The 19413-nt window shown below is 33.5% G+C and overlaps 1 protein-coding gene across 2 annotated transcripts in view; it reads left to right on the top strand.

Annotated features, from left to right (window-relative positions):
• Synj (synaptojanin) overlaps positions 1-19413 on the top strand; it is a 227582-nt gene that overhangs the window by 30952 nt on the left and 177217 nt on the right. For both annotated transcript variants that reach the window (XM_085807291.1, XM_085807290.1), the window contains exon 2: positions 14311-14397. In XM_085807291.1, coding sequence (XP_085663417.1) covers positions 14311-14397 — 87 coding nt within the window. The remainder of the gene's footprint in view (positions 1-14310; positions 14398-19413) is intronic.

Below are 19413 nucleotides of genomic sequence, written 5' to 3'. Positions count from 1 at the left end.
ATAAAGCAATTAAGCAAGGCTCTCCTCTCTTTAACTGCTTTTTCACACAGCTGGGGGCAAAAGAAAAGGAACGCAATGGTTTTCCGCCTGAATAGCCAGCGGCCAGTTAGAAAACTGCAAGGCAGAAGCCCACAAGACGAATGCCCACTTGAAAACAGCACACATTTTCTGAAAATCCAAAATAGTTATGACTTTCTGAAAAATTTTACGGGTAGTAACTATTATGATTAAAAATGAAATTTCAAGTGGGAATGAAGTTAATTTATGTAAAATCCAAGTTGTCAAAATTTAACTAGATTATTTGAAACCGTGCTTTTAACTCACCATTAAAACCAGGGATAAATAGAAGGGCTAGCTCATTTCTTTGTTCGACTCCTCGCCGACGCGAGCCTGATGGGGGGACGTAGCAGGCAATAATCTGACGTCACTGTGATGCCACCTGTCCTGATTTCCCGCGTTTAAAATAGTAGTTTCATTGAGCTGCGAGACGATTTTCTAGAGGTTACATATCCCAGATTAATTTTAATGATATATATATCTGTTTTCTAATAATGTATATATTTAAAATAATTTATATATATGCAATTTTAGTCAGTTTTTATTTTAAATTCTATATTGTAAAGTATCGTTTACGTAGTATGGCCTTTTGCGCTGCAGTAACGTGCCGTAGCACTTACAGAAGTATGAAAGGATGAGATATTTTATTTCATGGAACCAAAGGATCCAAATGAGAGTTTGTTTTTGACGAAAGAATGGATACACAAATGTCAAAGAGAAGATTTTATTAATGTGAAGAGCGGAAAAATCTGCAGCGAACATTTTCTATGCAGTGTTTATAAAAATGATATGAAAAATCGCTTGTTTGGATAGCCACAAAAAGAAACTGTTGAAATGGAATGCTGTGCCGAAAGTAAATTATGATGACAATAATAAATCGAAATTGATTATGACAATAATAAATCAAATTTTAATGATTTTGAAATAAAACTCACAAATGAAAATGTAGATCATCCTGAATGTTTAAGGATAAACAAGAATGCATTGATAATTTGAAGAACAAAATAATATCCTTAAAAAATTGTATTAAAGTATTGAAAAATAGAGAAAAGAAAAATTTTAGAATGTTTTCAGCGACAAAGAAGGTGGACGACATCTAGACAGAAATTGGTATCAGAAATTAAAATCTCAAATAGCGAAATTTGGGGGGAGCACAAATCGGAGAGTTTGGAAACATGTCTAAAGCCTATTTTTATAAAGACGCAGATTAATGCATTACTGAAAAAGAAGAAAAAAATCAGGTGGACTAGTGAAAATATTTCACGTTGCATTGTCATAAGAGCTCTGTCATCTTAAAGCTATGATTTTTGGAAAGAAAAAAAATTAAGGAAAAAATTGGAATAGTATTATCAAATTAAAGAAATGGTGTTTATTTTATTTTTTAGTGTTTTCTAAATTTTAGTGTAGTCCAAGAATTCAAAGTAATGTTCTTACTCTAAAGAAGGAAAGAGGAGAATATTTGTATTCTGTAGAAAAAATATGCGTTCTCAGTTTCGACGAAATGCATATATATTGAAAACTCTACTATGACTCTAAACTGGACTAAGTTGGTTCTTTTCAAAATGTGCAGTTTGTTTTAATCAGAAGTCTCATTTCGCGCTCTGCCTCAAATTACTGAGAAACCGCGTTTTAGATAGAGGATTTGTTTTAGAAGATGTAACTGTTTTAAATTTTGATATTATTAAAGAGGTTTTAAATAGAGATTGAAAAGAAATCAGATTGTGTCACAAACTAAAACCAAATTATTTAATGTTCAAGGGAAACGAGAGACAAAATGTCGCTCCAGAGAAAACATTATTTTCAAAAAGTACCGCAAAAGGTATACTCTACCCCACAGGAAATCAGAAAGCATCTGACTTCTATGAGTTAATCGATAATATCTTCGGTATTATGAATAGTACCAAAATAGTACCAACAAGAATAACAAGTATTTAACAAACTAATTTTGTTAAGTACTTGTTAAAGTTATTCTTATTGTATCCTTTGTAACTAATTATTGATTAGATTTTGTGCTAGATTAGCATTCTAGATAAAATATAATAGTATAAAACATCAAAGTAATTGGCATAAAAAGACCTGCTTCCTTTACTCACACTTTTGAAAAATTAAATAACTTTTTTAGGTACTTTGAATAAAGCTATTTTGTCAAAATTAAGGTAACAATCTTATATACATTTATTTAATTGTAATATAGATATAAGTATAAATTACAAAATTATTTAAAAAATATCTATTATATTGAATCGGAAGAGAATTATAACAATGTAAAATTTACAATTAGGCAAAAAATCAAACGTAGGTTAGCAGAAATGTTGTCATATATGTTTAAACCTATGTCAATGTAAAGTTGTTTTTTGAGTAAATTTAAATAGCTGCTATTATAGTTATCTTAGTATAAAAATTCTCTCAGTTAGCATGCAAATAAAGAAATGATTAGAAATAAACGTGCAATAAATAAAAAAACCTACAAATAAAAATAAAAAAAAAAAAGCCACGGAACTTTATGTTAAAAGAGTAGCACATTTTATCTATTATTTTAAAATTGAGTAAGCATTATTAAATTTTTTAATGGTTCAGTCTAAAATGCATAAAGCAGTAGCATTGCCTCTTCCAAATTATAGCTATCTTTCACACACAGCTCATTTTAAACGCTGGTTCAAAAACGCTAATTTCCAAGCTGTGAATTATATTGGCGCGCTCAGTGTCATCATGGCTACGTCATCACTTCTCACTTTCTGCTTCAGGGGAAAAGCTCTATGAGCTAGCCCTTCTCTTCTAAGTCCTGATTAAAACAGTGTTTGTGATAGCGCACACAAATGTTTTCTTAATCATAAGAGAATACGGTACTTTTATTTTTTTCGTTGAAATGAAAGTTCGGCTTTAGTTCTCCATATTAAATTCATTATATGCAAAATTTTCTGCAGTGTTAAACTATTAATAAATTATTCTCTGTATATGATAAAAATTTACATTTAGCATTACTTATGGATTCATATACTCGAGTAAACTTTGATCTTCCGTTTAACTATTTCGGAACATTGAAATATCATAAATTAGGTCTTCGATTTTCAAATTTAAAGTTAGAAGCTCATTCTGTTTTTCATCTAAACTTAACAAAAATTCCAAAAAATTCTCCTGAACGCTTTCATCTTTATTAATATCAAGACTGTCAAAATAAGAGTCACTCCTATTAATTAATTTCGTGCAAACACTTCTAATGATTTCCCTCTTGGATTTCAAGTTGTCGAGAGTTTCCATTTTATACACGCAATGAAATTTAAAGTTATACCAAGTCAAGTGATAAATAAACTATTAAATTTTAGAATTACAGTACCAGCAATCCGAGTGTTCGAGAATTATCTTGGAACAATTCGAAACAAATAATCCTAGTCTCCGGGGTTTCGGCACTAGGACAAAATAATATTATATTACACTAGAGAAATAAACGTGATTCTCGTATGAAGACCACGTTTAAGTTTTTTTAATTATAATTCATAACACATCTCATACATATATTAGAGTGAATTATAAACCAAGTATAACTAATCAGGTATTCCGAGAAAAAAAGAAATAAACTAAACCTTGTAAGCAAAAAATATACGTTACGTTCAGAATTCTAAAGATTTAACATAAAATCGCAAGGCCTGCCGGGAAAAAGATAACAGACGATTGCAAACGCACGATCGCCAAAGATCACATGATCATTTTATTTTAACATGGAACGTGCAGTACACAGTGACGCGAAGAGCGGATTTCCGCGTACGGTCAGTTTGCACCAAGGCGGAAACTTTCGCTTTACAAGTTTCATATGCTGCCACTAAATGGCTCTTTATGTTGGAAACTTTAGGGAAATCATGCATTTTTGTGGGCTATTTTTGTTTCTTACAATTATATCTTTTAATTACAATGCGTGGCATTTCTACTATATCAAAACATATTTTATATCGTGCTTTATGTACAAAAAGAAATCGGAGGTGGTGGGTTATCTGAGAGACGACTGTATCAAGGAGATAAAAATAATTTTAATGAGGAAATGCCTTGAACGCCATCAAAAGTTTTTTTTAATTACTTGCGCATGGCGCGTCATCAGTCTGAATAATAATTTTCATCAGAATATCTGAAAAAAGCATCGTTTGGAGCATAGAAGAAGGATGTCAAAGAAAAGAATCGTTTTATATATCTAACTTATTTTATCTGTGAATTTTGTTGAATGTTAATTTAAAATTTAATCATTGTTGTATCTTTCGAATTCAGAGAATCAGTTTTTCATAAAGTTCTTTTTTTTTTTAATTATTATTTTCAGTGGCAAATACACGGGATAACAGATATCTTTAAAACAAAAAGAAATGAACATAAAGAGAGAAAGACATCGATTAATCTATCAACTTAAGTCTGGCAATCCAATATCGCTCCCATAAGGATACAGGAGGTAGAGCAGGACAGGAGGCAAGGTGAGAAATGTCAAAATCCCAGAGTCGCACAAGGGACAAGCAGGATCCGGAGCTAAGTTGATTCTATGAAAGTATTTTCGGCGATAATCATGTCCAGAAAATAGCCGTAACGGGGCCACTGATTTATCACGAGGCCACTCAGGAATATCTTGAATATGATTGTACCAGGGCTTTTGACCACTTCTAGCGGCAACGTCCCAAGGAACTCATTAGTGTCCGTTTAATTATTGTCGTAATAGATTGGTAGGCCAATTTCTGGCTAAGCTGTAAAACGGAAGCCATCTTTTTTTGCCAGAAAGTCAGCGGTCTCATTTCTATCGATTCCGCAGTGAGCCACGATCCACTGCAAAACACCTGTTTAACAACAATAAAACAACTGTTTTATTACAACCTGATAAACATGCCAAAAGACTGATACAGTTGTCGACATCTTTCATACGGGATGGACAGGCAGAGTCTATGGCTTGAAGAGCTGCTTTTGAGTCCGAGAGAATCTCCACTATAGAAAAACATTCCGAAAGTTTTCTATCAAAGGTTACACCTAAATATTTGATCTTTTCTTAGGTCGGGATATTACAGTTTTTGTAAACTACCTGTGGATGGAAAGGCTGATGCGATAGAAAGAGACTGCTCAAATGCCTTATCTAGGTTTACTTTCATGTTATTTTCCTCAGACCAGTTCCCTAAAATAAACATTGCTTTATTTAAGATTTTTTCAATAGTTTCTTTCTTTTTTTTTTTTTTTTCCTTTTTTAACAGACTTGGAAGAATCAGTCCATACAACTAGGTCATCTGTATATAGCAAACATTTAATTCCGAGAACAGATTTTAGTATGCTAACCATATCGTTAATATAAATATTAAACAGGGTGTAGCTAGACACCATCCCTTGTGACAGGCCAGTCTTTAATGATCTAAACTTTCAGCAGGAATTGTTATATCGGACTTTGCATATGCGATTATTAAGAAAACCACGGTACCAGTTTTTCATGGAGTAAGACACTATAAAATTCGTTTCATGATGTATGTAGTACTTTCTTTAATTAAATTGGCTTAATTAATGTAATAAAAAGGATATTTGTTATAGTTACCATATATCGTACTTAAAAATACTTACTTTGCATATATCATACTTAAAAATACGATATGCGATTATTAAGAAAACCACGGTACCAGTTTTTCATGGAGTAAGACACTATAAAATTCGCTTCGTGATGTATGTAGTACTTTCTTTAATAAAATTGCCTTAATTAATGTAATGAAAAGGATATTTGTTATAATGTATGTAGGATTCATAGGGTTACCATATATCATACTTAAAAAAGGGTAGCAGTTTCTAAAATAGTAATAATAAAAATAAAGGAGGGAAAATGTTTAAAACATATTTTCTGTCTTATGATACGTATTTTTTATCCTTAAATGTAACCGTAATTATTTCCTTTAGTCATTCATATATTAATGAAGAATCGCTGTCTAAAGTTTTATTTTATAATGCCAATTTAGTCTAAACCGCATTGAAGTAACTGCGTTTTATATCATATTTCTTTTCTGATTTGAAAATTGAATTCCACAATTAGTAAATACGCTAATGCTCATGCAAGTATTCTTAAAACTAATGAAAAATTATTATCAAGATTAAATCTTTGGCTTGATTAAAATTTGTGTGAAAAATGGTCATGCGTTCTGAGAAAAACAAACTTGAAATCATTAAAATGCCTAAAAGTTTTCCCCAAAATCAGTTTCAATATTTACATTTGAATTTTGCCTTAATTTAAATGTCACGTTATAATACAGGGTGTTTATAAAGTCCCGGACCCATTTTGATGTTTAATAACTCATTAAATAATGAAGATAAGCAAACTTATGGCATTTATTGATGGAATAACTTATATATTTTCTTTTTCAGGTTTGAATATCTTTACTTTTGTAAATATCGTCTGCGCGTGTGGTTAATTTCAGATAATTTCATTTTCCAGTCTAAATATCTATACTTTTCTAAATATCGTCTGTTTATTAATTGCATTTTTCTCTCTTTTGTTTTTGGCAACTATTGCAGTGTTATGTTTACTTTTGGTGTGTTTGTTCTAGTACTTTTGTATGTGATGTTTTATTCGACCGGATATTAAGGAGAATGCATACACCACAAGAGAAAGCACAGATTTTATGGTGGTTCATAGAAACGAAATCCATAATGTAAACATAGAAATTGCAGAAGAATTTACCCAAAAGATCCTCCATCCAAAAGCAGCATCTTGCGGTGGAAAAAGAATTTTCTAGAAACTGGAAGTATCGCAGTTAAGAAACGTTCCGGACGTCCCTGCACAAGTGATTTTGATGTTGAGCGTGTCAGAGAGACATTTTTACACAATCCTAGAAGATCTATGAGATCAGCGGCAAGAGAATTGGATATGCCAATTTCGACGGTGTACAAGGATATTAAGAAAAAATTAAGATTGCATGCATACAAAGTTCAAATTGTTCAAGTTTTGGAACCGGACGATAGGCCTAGGAGGATGGCCTTTGCAACAGATATGCTAAAGAGGACAGAAGATCATTCTGAATTTCTGAAGCGCATAATATTCTCCGACGAAGCATCCTTTCATCTTTCTGGTATTGTTAATCGCCATAATGTGAGCATATGGGGATCTGAAAACCCCCATGAATACCGTGAGGCACAAAGGGATTCCCCAAAGGTTACTGTATGGTGTGGACTAATGCACGACCGAGTCATTGGGCCTTTCATTTTTACAGAAAAGACGGTCTCATCAGTCGTATATTTAGACATGTTAGAAAACTTCGTATTTCCACAACTAGAAGAGCTTCAGCCACATGTCTTTTTGCAACAAGATGGTGCACCACCTCATTGGGGTACCATCATTCGTAGTTCTTTGAATGACCATTTTACAGGAAGATGGATTGGGCGAAGAGGTCCAATTCCTTGGCCACCCAGATCACCTGATATAACGCCGCTGGACTTTTTCCTTTGGGTATTTGTAAAGGACAACGTTTACAGGAGGAGAGTGTCGAACATTGATGACCTAAAAGCCAGAATAACAACCGCAATAGCCTGTGTGGATGCCGGTACCTGGCGTGAAATTGAATATCGACTTGATATTCTCCGTGCGATGAAGGGGGCACACGTGGAAGTTCATTGACAAGGGTCATGAAACTTTTTGAGTCTATCTAACCATATATGTTATTAATTTTAATCTATCTTTATTATTTTATGAGTTATTAAACATCAAAATGGGTCCGGGACTTTATAAACACCCTGTAGTTTCCCTAAATTTTGAAATAAATTATTTACTCGTCACCAATTGTTTAAAACTAAGCACTTACTAAATTTTTAAAATTAGATGAAAAAGCAACCTTATAGCCATATCTCTTTTGCTAGTCCGAGGTCAGCTTTAACATAGGGAATCTAGTGAACTGTGCCAAAGGTTCGTTGTTATAAGAAAGGTAATGCACATAGTACCGAAAACCACGTTTGTCATCGAAAACTAAATTCAAATTCATTTGCGGAAAAAGGAAAAGTATTGTGGTAGATAAAATTTTAATGAATTCATACGGTTATCCGAGGAGAGAAAAAGCAAGAGTCGAACCTACAATATACGGTATTCGTTTAATTTCGTTCTCAGCGCTTTATCTCAACGCTAGGTTGTCGCAAACTGTATAAGTATCTGTGCTGTTCTGAACTAGAAATACACTTTAAATATTATTTTAAAAATACACACTCCATTATAACACTGTCCTTTGTGGGACTTTGTTAAACTGACAGTCTTCCTCTACGGAGGCCAACGCTTAATCCATTAGGCAACAGGAGTCTGTTAAAACAACCGTAAATTGGTGTAGATTTTAGGTAAAATTCAAAATCTAGGATTTCGAAATCTATTATTTTCTCGCAACAATCTATTGCTTTAGATTATCAATCCTATTTCATTTATGGTTGATAATTATAATTAATTGCTCTTAACAAACTTTCGATTTTTTTTTTTTTTTAATAATATATTGTAACCAATCCTTTAACATAAACTGTTGGACTAACTGTGACAAGAGTAGCCAGAGAAGGACTTTAGTAAAAGATAGGTAATACCCAATGGCTGGACATTATAGAGAGGAAGGATCGTTTGGGATACAGTATTGTATTGTAATCGAATGATAACACGACGTGCTTCCTCAGATCTGAGCCAATTAATCGTGAAGAGTGAACTGTGGCGAAATAAATGCATAGTGTTACATATTATTGGTTCGCAGAGATCTCCCGAATAAACAGACGAAGAGGACACTTATACGAAGGAAATTTCAAGCAATAACAATTTTTGCAAATAAAGAGTATCAGAAAATGATAGCTTAGCATATCAGTTTTAATCTCTGTAACGTTGTGTATAGAATATATATATGTAATAATTTAGACGTTGACGTAGAACATGATATATGAGCTTTGTGCGTAAAAGACATAACAGCAGTAATAACCGACTGAACACTTTTTTTTTATTCTTGACAAAATAATTTTGATAACACGCCTGATCCTCAACAATAGCATTTGCATTTTTTACATTTCATAATAGATTTAAAGTAAGAAAGAGCAGATAGCAAGGTAGCAGGAGAGAAACAAAAAAAAAAAAAAAAAAAAAGTCCATATTATGCTTCGAAAGTTTTGTTTGGTTTGACTTTATTCCTATCGGCTAATTTAGGTGTCCGTTGTCAAATATTTATGTTATTATGGGTTGAAGCGTTATGTAAGTACTTGCCTCATTAAGTAGTGCATAAGAATCTTGCGACAGGATTAATTTTGAAATCGCGACTTCTGTATTCTTTCTCTTGCTTGCTGCTGTGATAACATATCGCCGCGTATTTTTCTTCCATCAAAATTAGTTGTTATAAAGTAGTGTAGAACAAGATATAAAAAAGCACAAATGATGGTCAAGAATCAAATGGATGCGCAGACTGCGCCAGTTCTAGCTGTATTTGCATCAACGATGTTTGTGTACAGTAAAAGAAACATTACACCAGATAACATACAGTAAAAGACGGTACATAGAGATACATTCAGTAAAAGACGGCTGCTGCTGTAAAAACAGCAGTATAGAAATAAACTTCAGTTTAGATCGAAATGACGAAAGAGAATGTGAATGGGGTAATTTAATTTCATGTGATTTTTGTGTTGATAGAAGCATACTTATGTAGCTCAATAGTAAAATAACCATTAAAAAGTGATGCAAAGAAGAAAATCTGATGAACTGAAAATGCAAAATTGAAGAAACAGTAACTTAGCCATGAGGATATCGTTCGGTATTAGAAAGTATCTATCATGCGCTCTTCTCATTGTGGAAGAGGGAGAGGCAACGCATGACGCGCAATCAACCACTGCTTGTCATGTTTCTGAGTGTACAGCTTGAACCTTATGCAATTGAGAAAAATACTAAAAGTGCAATCACTTAATAATGCAAATATAAGGTTAAAAAGCTGTGTACTGCTGTGGCTATTGGCTTATGAAATAGCAAAAATGAAGCATGATGAATAAACGTGGATGAAAATTGTAGCTGTGAATGAATGAGCTATGATGAATTTATAGCTATGCAAAGTGTAAATAGCTTTAAGTTTGCTGAGCGACTAGACAAGCGTAAGCGTCATAAATGGGCAAATTAAATTGTAAAGCCAAATGCTGAAACAGTTTATTTCAGCATAGTGAATAATATAAACTGGTAAACTGACAAAAGTCTTTGTTAATTAGTTTTCTGAAAATTATCCGTTAAGAAATAAGTACTTTGGTATCTCGTGTTACGAACCGCACAACATGCACACTTTTCAAGGTACGAGCGTTTTTTACATTCCACTTTGGCTTCTAGATACGAGTATTTCTAATATCCCAGTTTTGCCTGTAGATTCGAAAGGCCTGAAGATTACGGAGTGTAACAATTTTTTAACTTGGATGAGACTAGTTTTTCCTGAGGATGGGGAATGAGAATGCCTAAAAGAATATTAATAACTTACCAGGAAACGGCAGTGCCAGGATACAAGCTAGTGAAAGGTGATTAATTTTGCTTTTTGCATTAATGCGAGTGATAACTTAAAACTTCTGTTGGGTTATCATTTGAAAATCCTCAAGTTTTAAAATAATAGAGTGATAGCAGGTAAAAACTTAGTTGTTATATGGAGAGCTAAGAGCAGCGCTTTGGTATCTAAGCAATTCTTCTGTAAATGGAGGGCAAATAGTACTCTTTATAATGGATAATGCTCCAGCACATTATAAGGAGTTGAAAAAGATTTGAATGAAGAGTTTAGTTTCATCAAAACTAAGTTCTTGCCTTCTAATTCTATACCAGTCTTAAAATCAATAGATCTAAGCCTTACTGCTAGTTTAAAAAATTTTATAGAGATGTTTACTAAAGGAGTTTCGAAGTTAAACTGACACAGAATTAACCATAAAAGATTTCTGGGGGGGGGAAATTAAATATTCTGCATTCTTTGCGTCTTGTTAATGAGGCAGAGGAAGATGTTTCTGACTGAGCTCGAATATGAGCCTGAGAAAATCTATGGTTCGACTGCGTCCAAAGAATTGTTTTTATAGGACTTCAAAGCGAGACTAACATTGTAAATACCGTTGTTCTGTTGAGTAAGATCATGCATTTAGAGTTAATAAACCAGATATAGTAGAGGATTTATTAAATAAATACAACGTTTAGCTGACCATTGGAGAGCTGCAGAAGTTGAGAATGAAACAGGGAAAAAAAAAAAAAAAAAAAAGGATGAAGAAAATATGTCTTTAGAAAATGAATAACAATTAAAATAAGTGACATAGAGAAAATCTTGCAGCACTGGAGCAAATTAGAACTGGTTTACACGGGGCATCCAAATCAAGTCGTTGTTTCTAGAGCTAGCAATATCTTCAATGAACTGCCATTAATCATTTTAGAAAAGTGTTAAACAACAACATATTTTTTATCATCTTTGGATATTTTTGAAGTCTCTTCCAAAATATTAAGAGAAGCAACTAATAACAACAAAACCAAAATATAAAATTGCAAGAAAATTGAATTAAAAAAAAAATTTTTTTTAATGATTCTTTTTACACAGTGCATGTAAAAACAAGAGATGTTTCTAAATATAACTGATAATTTCTACATAAATGCATATTATTTTCATTTTTACCTTTTTTATGGCAGTGCCAAATCTGTGAACGGATTAACTGATTTTTCTTAAGGTAAAATGAGAAACTGAATTTCGAAATAGAAATCGTAGAAGGGAACGTATTAAGTTCATAAGCTGAGGTTCGATTGTAACTGCAAACATAAAACAGATTACACATCTCCAAAGAAATAATAAAGGTAAGTAAGAATCCCATACAACTGTAAAAGATCCATTACTAAATCTACGCTGAAGTACCAAAAATTGCAAATAAATATGAAAGGTATTGAAAAACAGTACTAGAATGTATTACTGCCCATGTGTTTTAATCTTACAATTGAGAAAAACGTTGCACATTAAAATTATTTGAGAGATCAGGAAGACTAGTAAAAATAATCATAAATAAGCTTAATTTCTGTGGTGCCATTTTTCTAATGAATAACTTCAAAAATAGTGTATAAAAGGTTAAACTAAACTTATGAAAGTCAAAAATTAAATTTGTAATCATTAAACAAAATAAAAAAAAGGAAAAATGAATGTTGGCATAAGGCTTACATGAAACAAACTGTGGAACATCTAAAAGAACATACATGAGAACATAAAAAAGAGAGAACATATCCAATAGAAACTGAGTAAATCTTGTTAAATTAATTTAGGGCAAGAAAGCTTTGAAGTTTTAATATCCATAGTCAAATAATACCATTAAAGAATTGAACTGCATTATTAAAAACTTTTAAATAACTACTATTACATAAAAATTAAACAGTGAAGATATAAGTTGTTACCTGACATAATGCAAGTAGTATATCTTTAAAATGAGTGCATATTTGGTGTTGCCAGTATACGAAATGTTTTGGTCAATTAGAGTCGCAGTTAATAGAAATACGAATATTAAATAAATTTGAAGTTGTGGTTATTCTGATGGAGATACAAATAATTTAAAATTGAGATTTGTAAAAAGAAGTAGGGAAAGGAATTGAAAACACACAGTGGATTTGTAAAATTCGTGCATTCAGCAAAGGCTACAAGGGGATTCAAATATGACAAGGACTGATGCTTTTACCAGTCAATACCCATGTATAGCGCTATGTGCCCTTGAGTGAGTGCAGCCACTGCTTCAACCTTACCTCCTGTGTAGATTATAACTTGCTCACTAAAGTATAGAAGTCCCGGGAGTGGTAAATGAACAACAGTACAGTGACTAGAACCATCATTTATTCTGTGGTAGGTTCAGGCTCGGCGGGTACCGTATTGGTACTATCTTCTCTATGTCTTGGCTGTGGGATCGTTACATGGTTAGCTATCGAGGGTTGTCTTTGGGGATTTGGCTCCTCTTGGTCAACACTGGGGGACAGTCTTCGTCATTGATCTTCGTTCTTCTTGTTGGCGGCTGCTTCCCGGCTGCCTTCGCTTGCGTTTTCAATAACCTTTACTGTCTGCACTTTTGTCCCTCTGGGTTGACCGGGGGGGTTATGCTTCCTTGGATCGCCTCTAGGGGTTGGGGCATCATAACTGTGTATGGGCTCTAAGCATGGTCTGGGAGTCTGTACTCCCTAGTGTTCTGCCTTGGAGCTTAGAAAAACGCATTGTGATCAAATTTATGGTTTAAGAAAACGTCCAGTCATCTGAAATTTGGCAGAAACTCCAAGCACAGTATGAGGAAGAGTGTTTCTCTAGAACCCATGCGTTTGGGTGGTGTAAGTGCTTTACTGAGGGACGAGAGCGCATGGAGAACATCCATCACTTCAACAAACATTGATCGTGAGAAGGCGGGTATTCTTGAGAATGGGCGCATCAGTATTGGTAGTGTGGAAAAGCATTTGCACTGTGGCAAGGTGTATGCTCTGTGGATTATATGCATCTTCACAGATGAGAACAAAATGATGCACAGGCAAACTGCCTATTCTGTCATAGGGTGGTTTGAAGATGAAAAGGTTGCACTTTGGAAGTTCATAATGACCGCAATGACATATGGCGTCACTGCATCAGTGCCGAGACCCAAGCTTAAGTCCTAGTTGGGGGGGATGGCATGCTATTTGTGGGTAACGATGCCGTCATCATCAGTGTTCAGCAATGAATTCACAGCCAACCTGAAAACTCCTACGGAAAGGGCGGGAAAATGTTTCCACAACGTTGGCAAAAATGTATCGATCCTGGAGGAGAGTACGTTGAAGAATGGCATGTTCAACTCTTTCATTCGCAATAAAAGTTTTTGTGAATAAATCAGTCTCAGTCATATTTGATATCACTTGTTAAATCACTAGGAACTTAAAAGGGCTACGGTCCACAAATTAGACTAATTTCTAATTGACGTAAAATTTTTCTCGGTCTTCTATCTATCCTAGGCTCTCTAAAATGCCTTTTGTAGAAACTTCAGATTGCTGCCAAGTTGAGGAGTGGAGGATCATACTTCCATGATGCATAAACTATTGTTTCAGGGAAGCAAAATTTTATATGTTAGTTTCTTGAGAAAGTGTATAAAATTTTTTCTCAGTTGATGAAGGTAGATTTTTGGTGGAATTTTTCTGTATTTGTTTTGATAATTTATACTTTTTTTAAATGCTGTGGTATGAGTTATATTTTCATTGTATGATTTCGTTCATTTTAACATGTCTTCATTTCAGTTTTTGTGATCGTTCTTATATTTTCACCTAAATGTTATTTCTTTTTTTAGCACCTCAAGAAACTGAAGTTTACAAAAAGAATTGTACTAGGTTACCTGATGCGTATGGATGTATAGGAATTCTGCAATTAAATGAAGGCTAGTAATGGACTTTTTTTGCTTTAAATTACTGCAAAGGCCCATATTTTCGGGAGCTGTAATTTTCACGAAAATGAATAATCGGTGATTTCGCGAGCTGAAAATTTCGTGAATTTTATATGAACAGAACCGAAAGTTGAAAAATTTCAAAAGTACCTAAGTAAAGTTGAGAAAGTTGAAAAATTCCAAAAGTACATCTTTTGCATAAAGCATTTTAAGAAACTTCCTTTTGTCCGAAAAGTCCGTCCCCCCATCCCGTTCCCGTCTAAATGGCGAGTTCAAGCGTTTGCTCAAGAATGAGTTTATTGAGTAGTATTCTAATGAGCTTCAATTTCTAGAGGAAAAAGAATAAAACCGATTCATGCTTCTTGGCTTGTGCGCGTATTTGAAGCCAAACATGAGATAATTTTGAATGGCTTCAAAGAAGCTGGTATAAATAGTATTCTAAATGAATGAGCTGCCTTCTTTTAATTTTATTGTTTTATATTCAAGAAATATAGTCGTATATTATTCAAAAAATAGTTATAAGAAAGAAAGTTGTCAAGAAAAAGCTTGTAACTGTGCAATAAATCATTAAATTTTGGGTAAGAGAAAAATTTATGATTTTTTATTATTATTTGAGGCGGGAAAAAAAAAAAAAAGTATTTCGCGAGGCTTAAATTTTCGCGATTACTACGGGCTCGTGAAAATAAGGGCCTTTACAGTATTAAGGAACAGTAATTATATCTTCATGGTCTGTATTTTAATTACTTAATTTCTTCATTTAATGGTTCTCTTTATAACATATAATTCTGAAAGATTTTGCAAGCGGTACTTAGATTTTAGCTCTAATTTTGTTTTTAATTAAGTAGCAACAGCTTGTTTTGTGTACATTTCCTTTCCCACCATAAAGTTTTGCTGTAGCATTATAAATGCATTCTTCGCACAATAAATATTCTGTTGTGTTCCATAAGCGTTCTCATTCATTATGTAGAATTTAGATAGTATTTAGGGTTCTGTCTTCTGTGCAGATTTTATAAACTACGTAAACAAGCTTTAGTTCCATTTTTATTTAAAACTAGTAATTTATGACTAACTAAATGTGTAATAGCTGAGTGCACATTGGAAGGAAAATCATTCAATAGCAGTAATGGTAGCTATAAATAATAATAATAATAATAATAATAAAAGCATGTGATTAGTGTTTCTTTAGTTCAAGACAGATTTTACTATGCATATTTCGCTACATTTCAGCATAAAACAAACTAAGCATATTTCGAGAGCGAAAACAACATGATTTTAGTGTAGCGAAAAATAGTAGCTAAAACTGTTGCTGTTTAAGTTATCTACTTTTGTTTCAAGAAATTAAGAGCTCAGTGACGGAAACAAGTCAGTTAATCAGCACACCAGCAGTGCTTCTGGATGGTTGAAATAGTAAATCACGAGGCAAATATTTGTATCTATGTAGTAAGTGCAAATACAGTATATCTAAAGTAACGATAAATTTTATATCGCTCCCTCCATAAGAATTAGACATCTCAGACAGTGGAAAATTGGACAGTGGAAAGCAATAGATCAATAAATTTCATACAATACAGGGCATTATATAATTTATGTAATGATTTCAGAGGGTATGATGAGAGAATTAAGTCGCAGTCAGTTTGGGTATGTTGATGGCATTACAGTGTATAACGACGCAGCTGCAATCATCTGTTGCCATTATGAAGCTTAAATATCTATTTTTAGTCTATTATTTTTATTCTATTATACGTAAACAAGCCTTTACAAGCACATTTTGCAGACATCGCATAGCACTAAGGGTGCAGTTTGGAACCCACTGCACCATACATGCATGTTTTACTTTAATAGATTGTCCGGCTTGAGTCGGTAGGTTAGCATAATAATCACTTGTTATCGCGGATTTGCGTGGCATATGATCAATGAATAGTACTGTTTCTTCATTCTCAAAAATTACATTCCAGGCAGATTTTGATTCTCTGAACTTGGTTAAGAGGCGGAGGGCAGCGAGTTACAATGTGTTTACACACTACGCTGTCGTTTCTTTTCTGGGTCACAGTTTTGAAGCTATGTTTCATCTTCTTTCATTAGCTAAGAATAAAAATGTTGATTGACGTGTATCATAGAGAGCAATTCTGGAAATCATTTGATTCTATGTTTGTTTATTTCTGGTGTCAACTCTCTGTGTATTCTTCTAGTGAAGAAGTTCAACTGCCACAATGCCCATTTCTGAGAAATTGTTACACGTCTGTATCTATCTGATATCCTTTGACTTCATTCATTTCTTCAATGGTCACATCCACATTGATCTAAGATCACCTTCAAGCGGCATTTTCTCCTGTCTAAACACAGTAGCCCACTTCTTAACAATGGCATAAAAATTCTATATTTCCATGAACTGCAACCATGCCAAAAAATTAGAGCACTAGGCAGGCTGGCTCAGCCCGTAAAATTCACCAAACCGCACCGGGTAATACAAACTTGATTACACTTGCAGTTGCTGTTTTGTGTGGCCCATTTTATAATTCTAATGTTATTGATTTTGACCCCATACAGAAGAACGTTCGAGAAGTTTTGAGCCAAATATATATTTATATATATATATATATATGTAAAATTTATGCATTTGTTTTTGCATATGTGCATGTGAAATTACTTTTTAGTTTTCTGTATAATTTTTCTTGCCTTTACCTGAACTGCATCACTCAAATCATCATCGTCCAGAGTCGAATTTGTAAGTGTTTTAAGTGTTATTTGGTAAGAAACGACAGTGTTTATCATTATCATATGCATGTATACATGTATGTATATTATTTACACTTAAACAAATTAAATTTAAATTTTAACAAACACGTATAAAAGTAGAAAAGCAAATTTAAAGACAAAATTTTAAAAAAAGCAAATTTAAAGCCAAAAAAATTTTAAAAAAATATTTAAACAAATGTGTAAACATATAAAAGATTTAATTCTCGAACTAATCTACAATATCATTTAAATTCAGAAGCATAAGCAAATCAAGTGCAAAACCAATCCAGGAAAATAAATTCACTAATTTAGCAAATTAAAATTAATCGAAACAATTTTTTTAAAAATGCATAAGTGAATGACTGTTGAGCAGGCAGGAGACAGACTTATCAAGGGGAAGTTGCCTCCAAACCTAACTCTCCAATTATTCAATTCGTGTTTCGTCATTCATGCAGGCAAATGTAAAAGTCAAAACCAAAAGTAAAAAGTGAAGAATTTCCAAAAAGAAATACCAATAAAGTGGTACTCTTAGAAATTAGCATTTAAGAATTAAAGTTTTGGTTTTGACTTTTACCCTTGCCTGCATGAATGACTAAAGTGATAGGAGGTTGAGTGGGTGGAATGATGTTAATAGCTACTGCCTCTTTGGCTAAGAGCTGTGGTAGTGTGAGTGGATAATGACTGATGGAGCGTTTAATTGGAAGAATTACACCTCCGGCGAGTCTGTTAGTTGTTGTAGGCCTATTATACCTACATAAATCATAGTTTGCAATATGAAATTTGAAATTAGGGCCAAGGATGTGTTCTTGGAGGAATAAAATATCGGGACTGTACTCATTTATAAACTCCCTGAGTTCATTTAACTTTTGGGAGAGACCACCTGCGTTCTAGGTAATGATGTTCATCATGTGGGTGTAATTAGTCATGTTGGGTGTTGTTGAGCTTTTCAAATATAAGGAATATTATATACATATTTTCCATTAATGTTTCTGCTCTCTATATCAAAGGTTAAGAGAAGTCGAGGTCGTTTTGACGATGTTGTGAGCGTCATCTCACAAGCGGATTGTTTGAATGCAAAAAGTATGGGTCGAGGAAAGGAGGAATTATTTACGGATTACTCGTTTCTGATTGGAAGGTTTCAGTTTGAATGTTACAGCTCTTGTGCTCTTATGCAAGTTGCGTGTTACATAAGTTGGTGGGTTACTCTTATAGGGAGAACTTCTGAAAATTAAAGCAGTGGTGAAAGTATCGCGAACAGCATCATATATGTAAATAGTTATCTATCATGTTACTGGTATAGAAATGACCACCTGTATCATTGTTGGCAACTCTGGGAAAAAGAACTGCTCTTCCGATGCCTATTCTGCTAACAGAGGACTGAGTGTGATTCACACAGTCCGTTGGGATCGAATTATTTTCAGCGATATGTCACATGTGTTCTGGATTCTGATCGCCTTGTGCGTATGTGTTAGGATATGAGCTAGCCAATACATTGATTCTGTATTTACCGTGGAATACCAAGCGGCTCCCATACAGTCTGCTATGATCTGGGACGCCGCTTCATTTGATAATCAGATGATTTGGTAGTCAATCATTGCAATTTCACGGCACACTTCGACGCCAACGCAGTTGTAGGGTTTGTTATTTTTTCATTTTTATCACAGCGCTACGGAGCTCTTTTCTAACAAGTCATTGCACGGTCACATAGGGCAGGTATTTCCAGTGATATCATTCGGGCTGTCATCACACTGCCTTAGCGACAGCTAAATCGCCGGTTCTCTCTTTTGGAAAACATATTTATTTACTCTTTTCGTCCCAGCTATATTTTCTTAAATAAATAATCTGATTGTTCAAAAGTGTGTAATAAATTTTTATGTATAAGTAGACTACACCATATCATGTATGTAGAATTTTGAGGGAAGGTGTTGAAAGTGTTCGTATTCAGTCTGTCTCTTCGAGGTATATTCTACGAATTTCGATAATACAGGTCATTTGCTGTGTTGAGTGTTATCATTATTTCGAATTAAAAGCATTTTATTATAAAATTTAATTATTTTCATGTAATATTGACTGCGGATTTTGGCAAAAGCAGTCCTATTTGTTGTTTTACTGGGTTATAAATTTGATGATATAATAAAATGTTTACGATATTGCAGCTTATTGAAGAACCTAGTTCTTTACTTCGCGAAATTGTTCAAAACGGTGTAAAGGTTTTTAGAGCAACATTATCCATCTCAGAGCAATATCATCATGTAAGCCACAGAAGGAAAATGC

This window comes from Stegodyphus dumicola, chromosome X1, assembly GCF_044657685.1.
Source record: "Stegodyphus dumicola isolate Sdum_Otavi_A_Nest chromosome X1, ASM4465768v1".
NCBI lineage: Eukaryota > Metazoa > Arthropoda > Arachnida > Araneae > Eresidae > Stegodyphus > Stegodyphus dumicola.
This window is presented reverse-complemented; position numbering and strand designations above follow the sequence as displayed.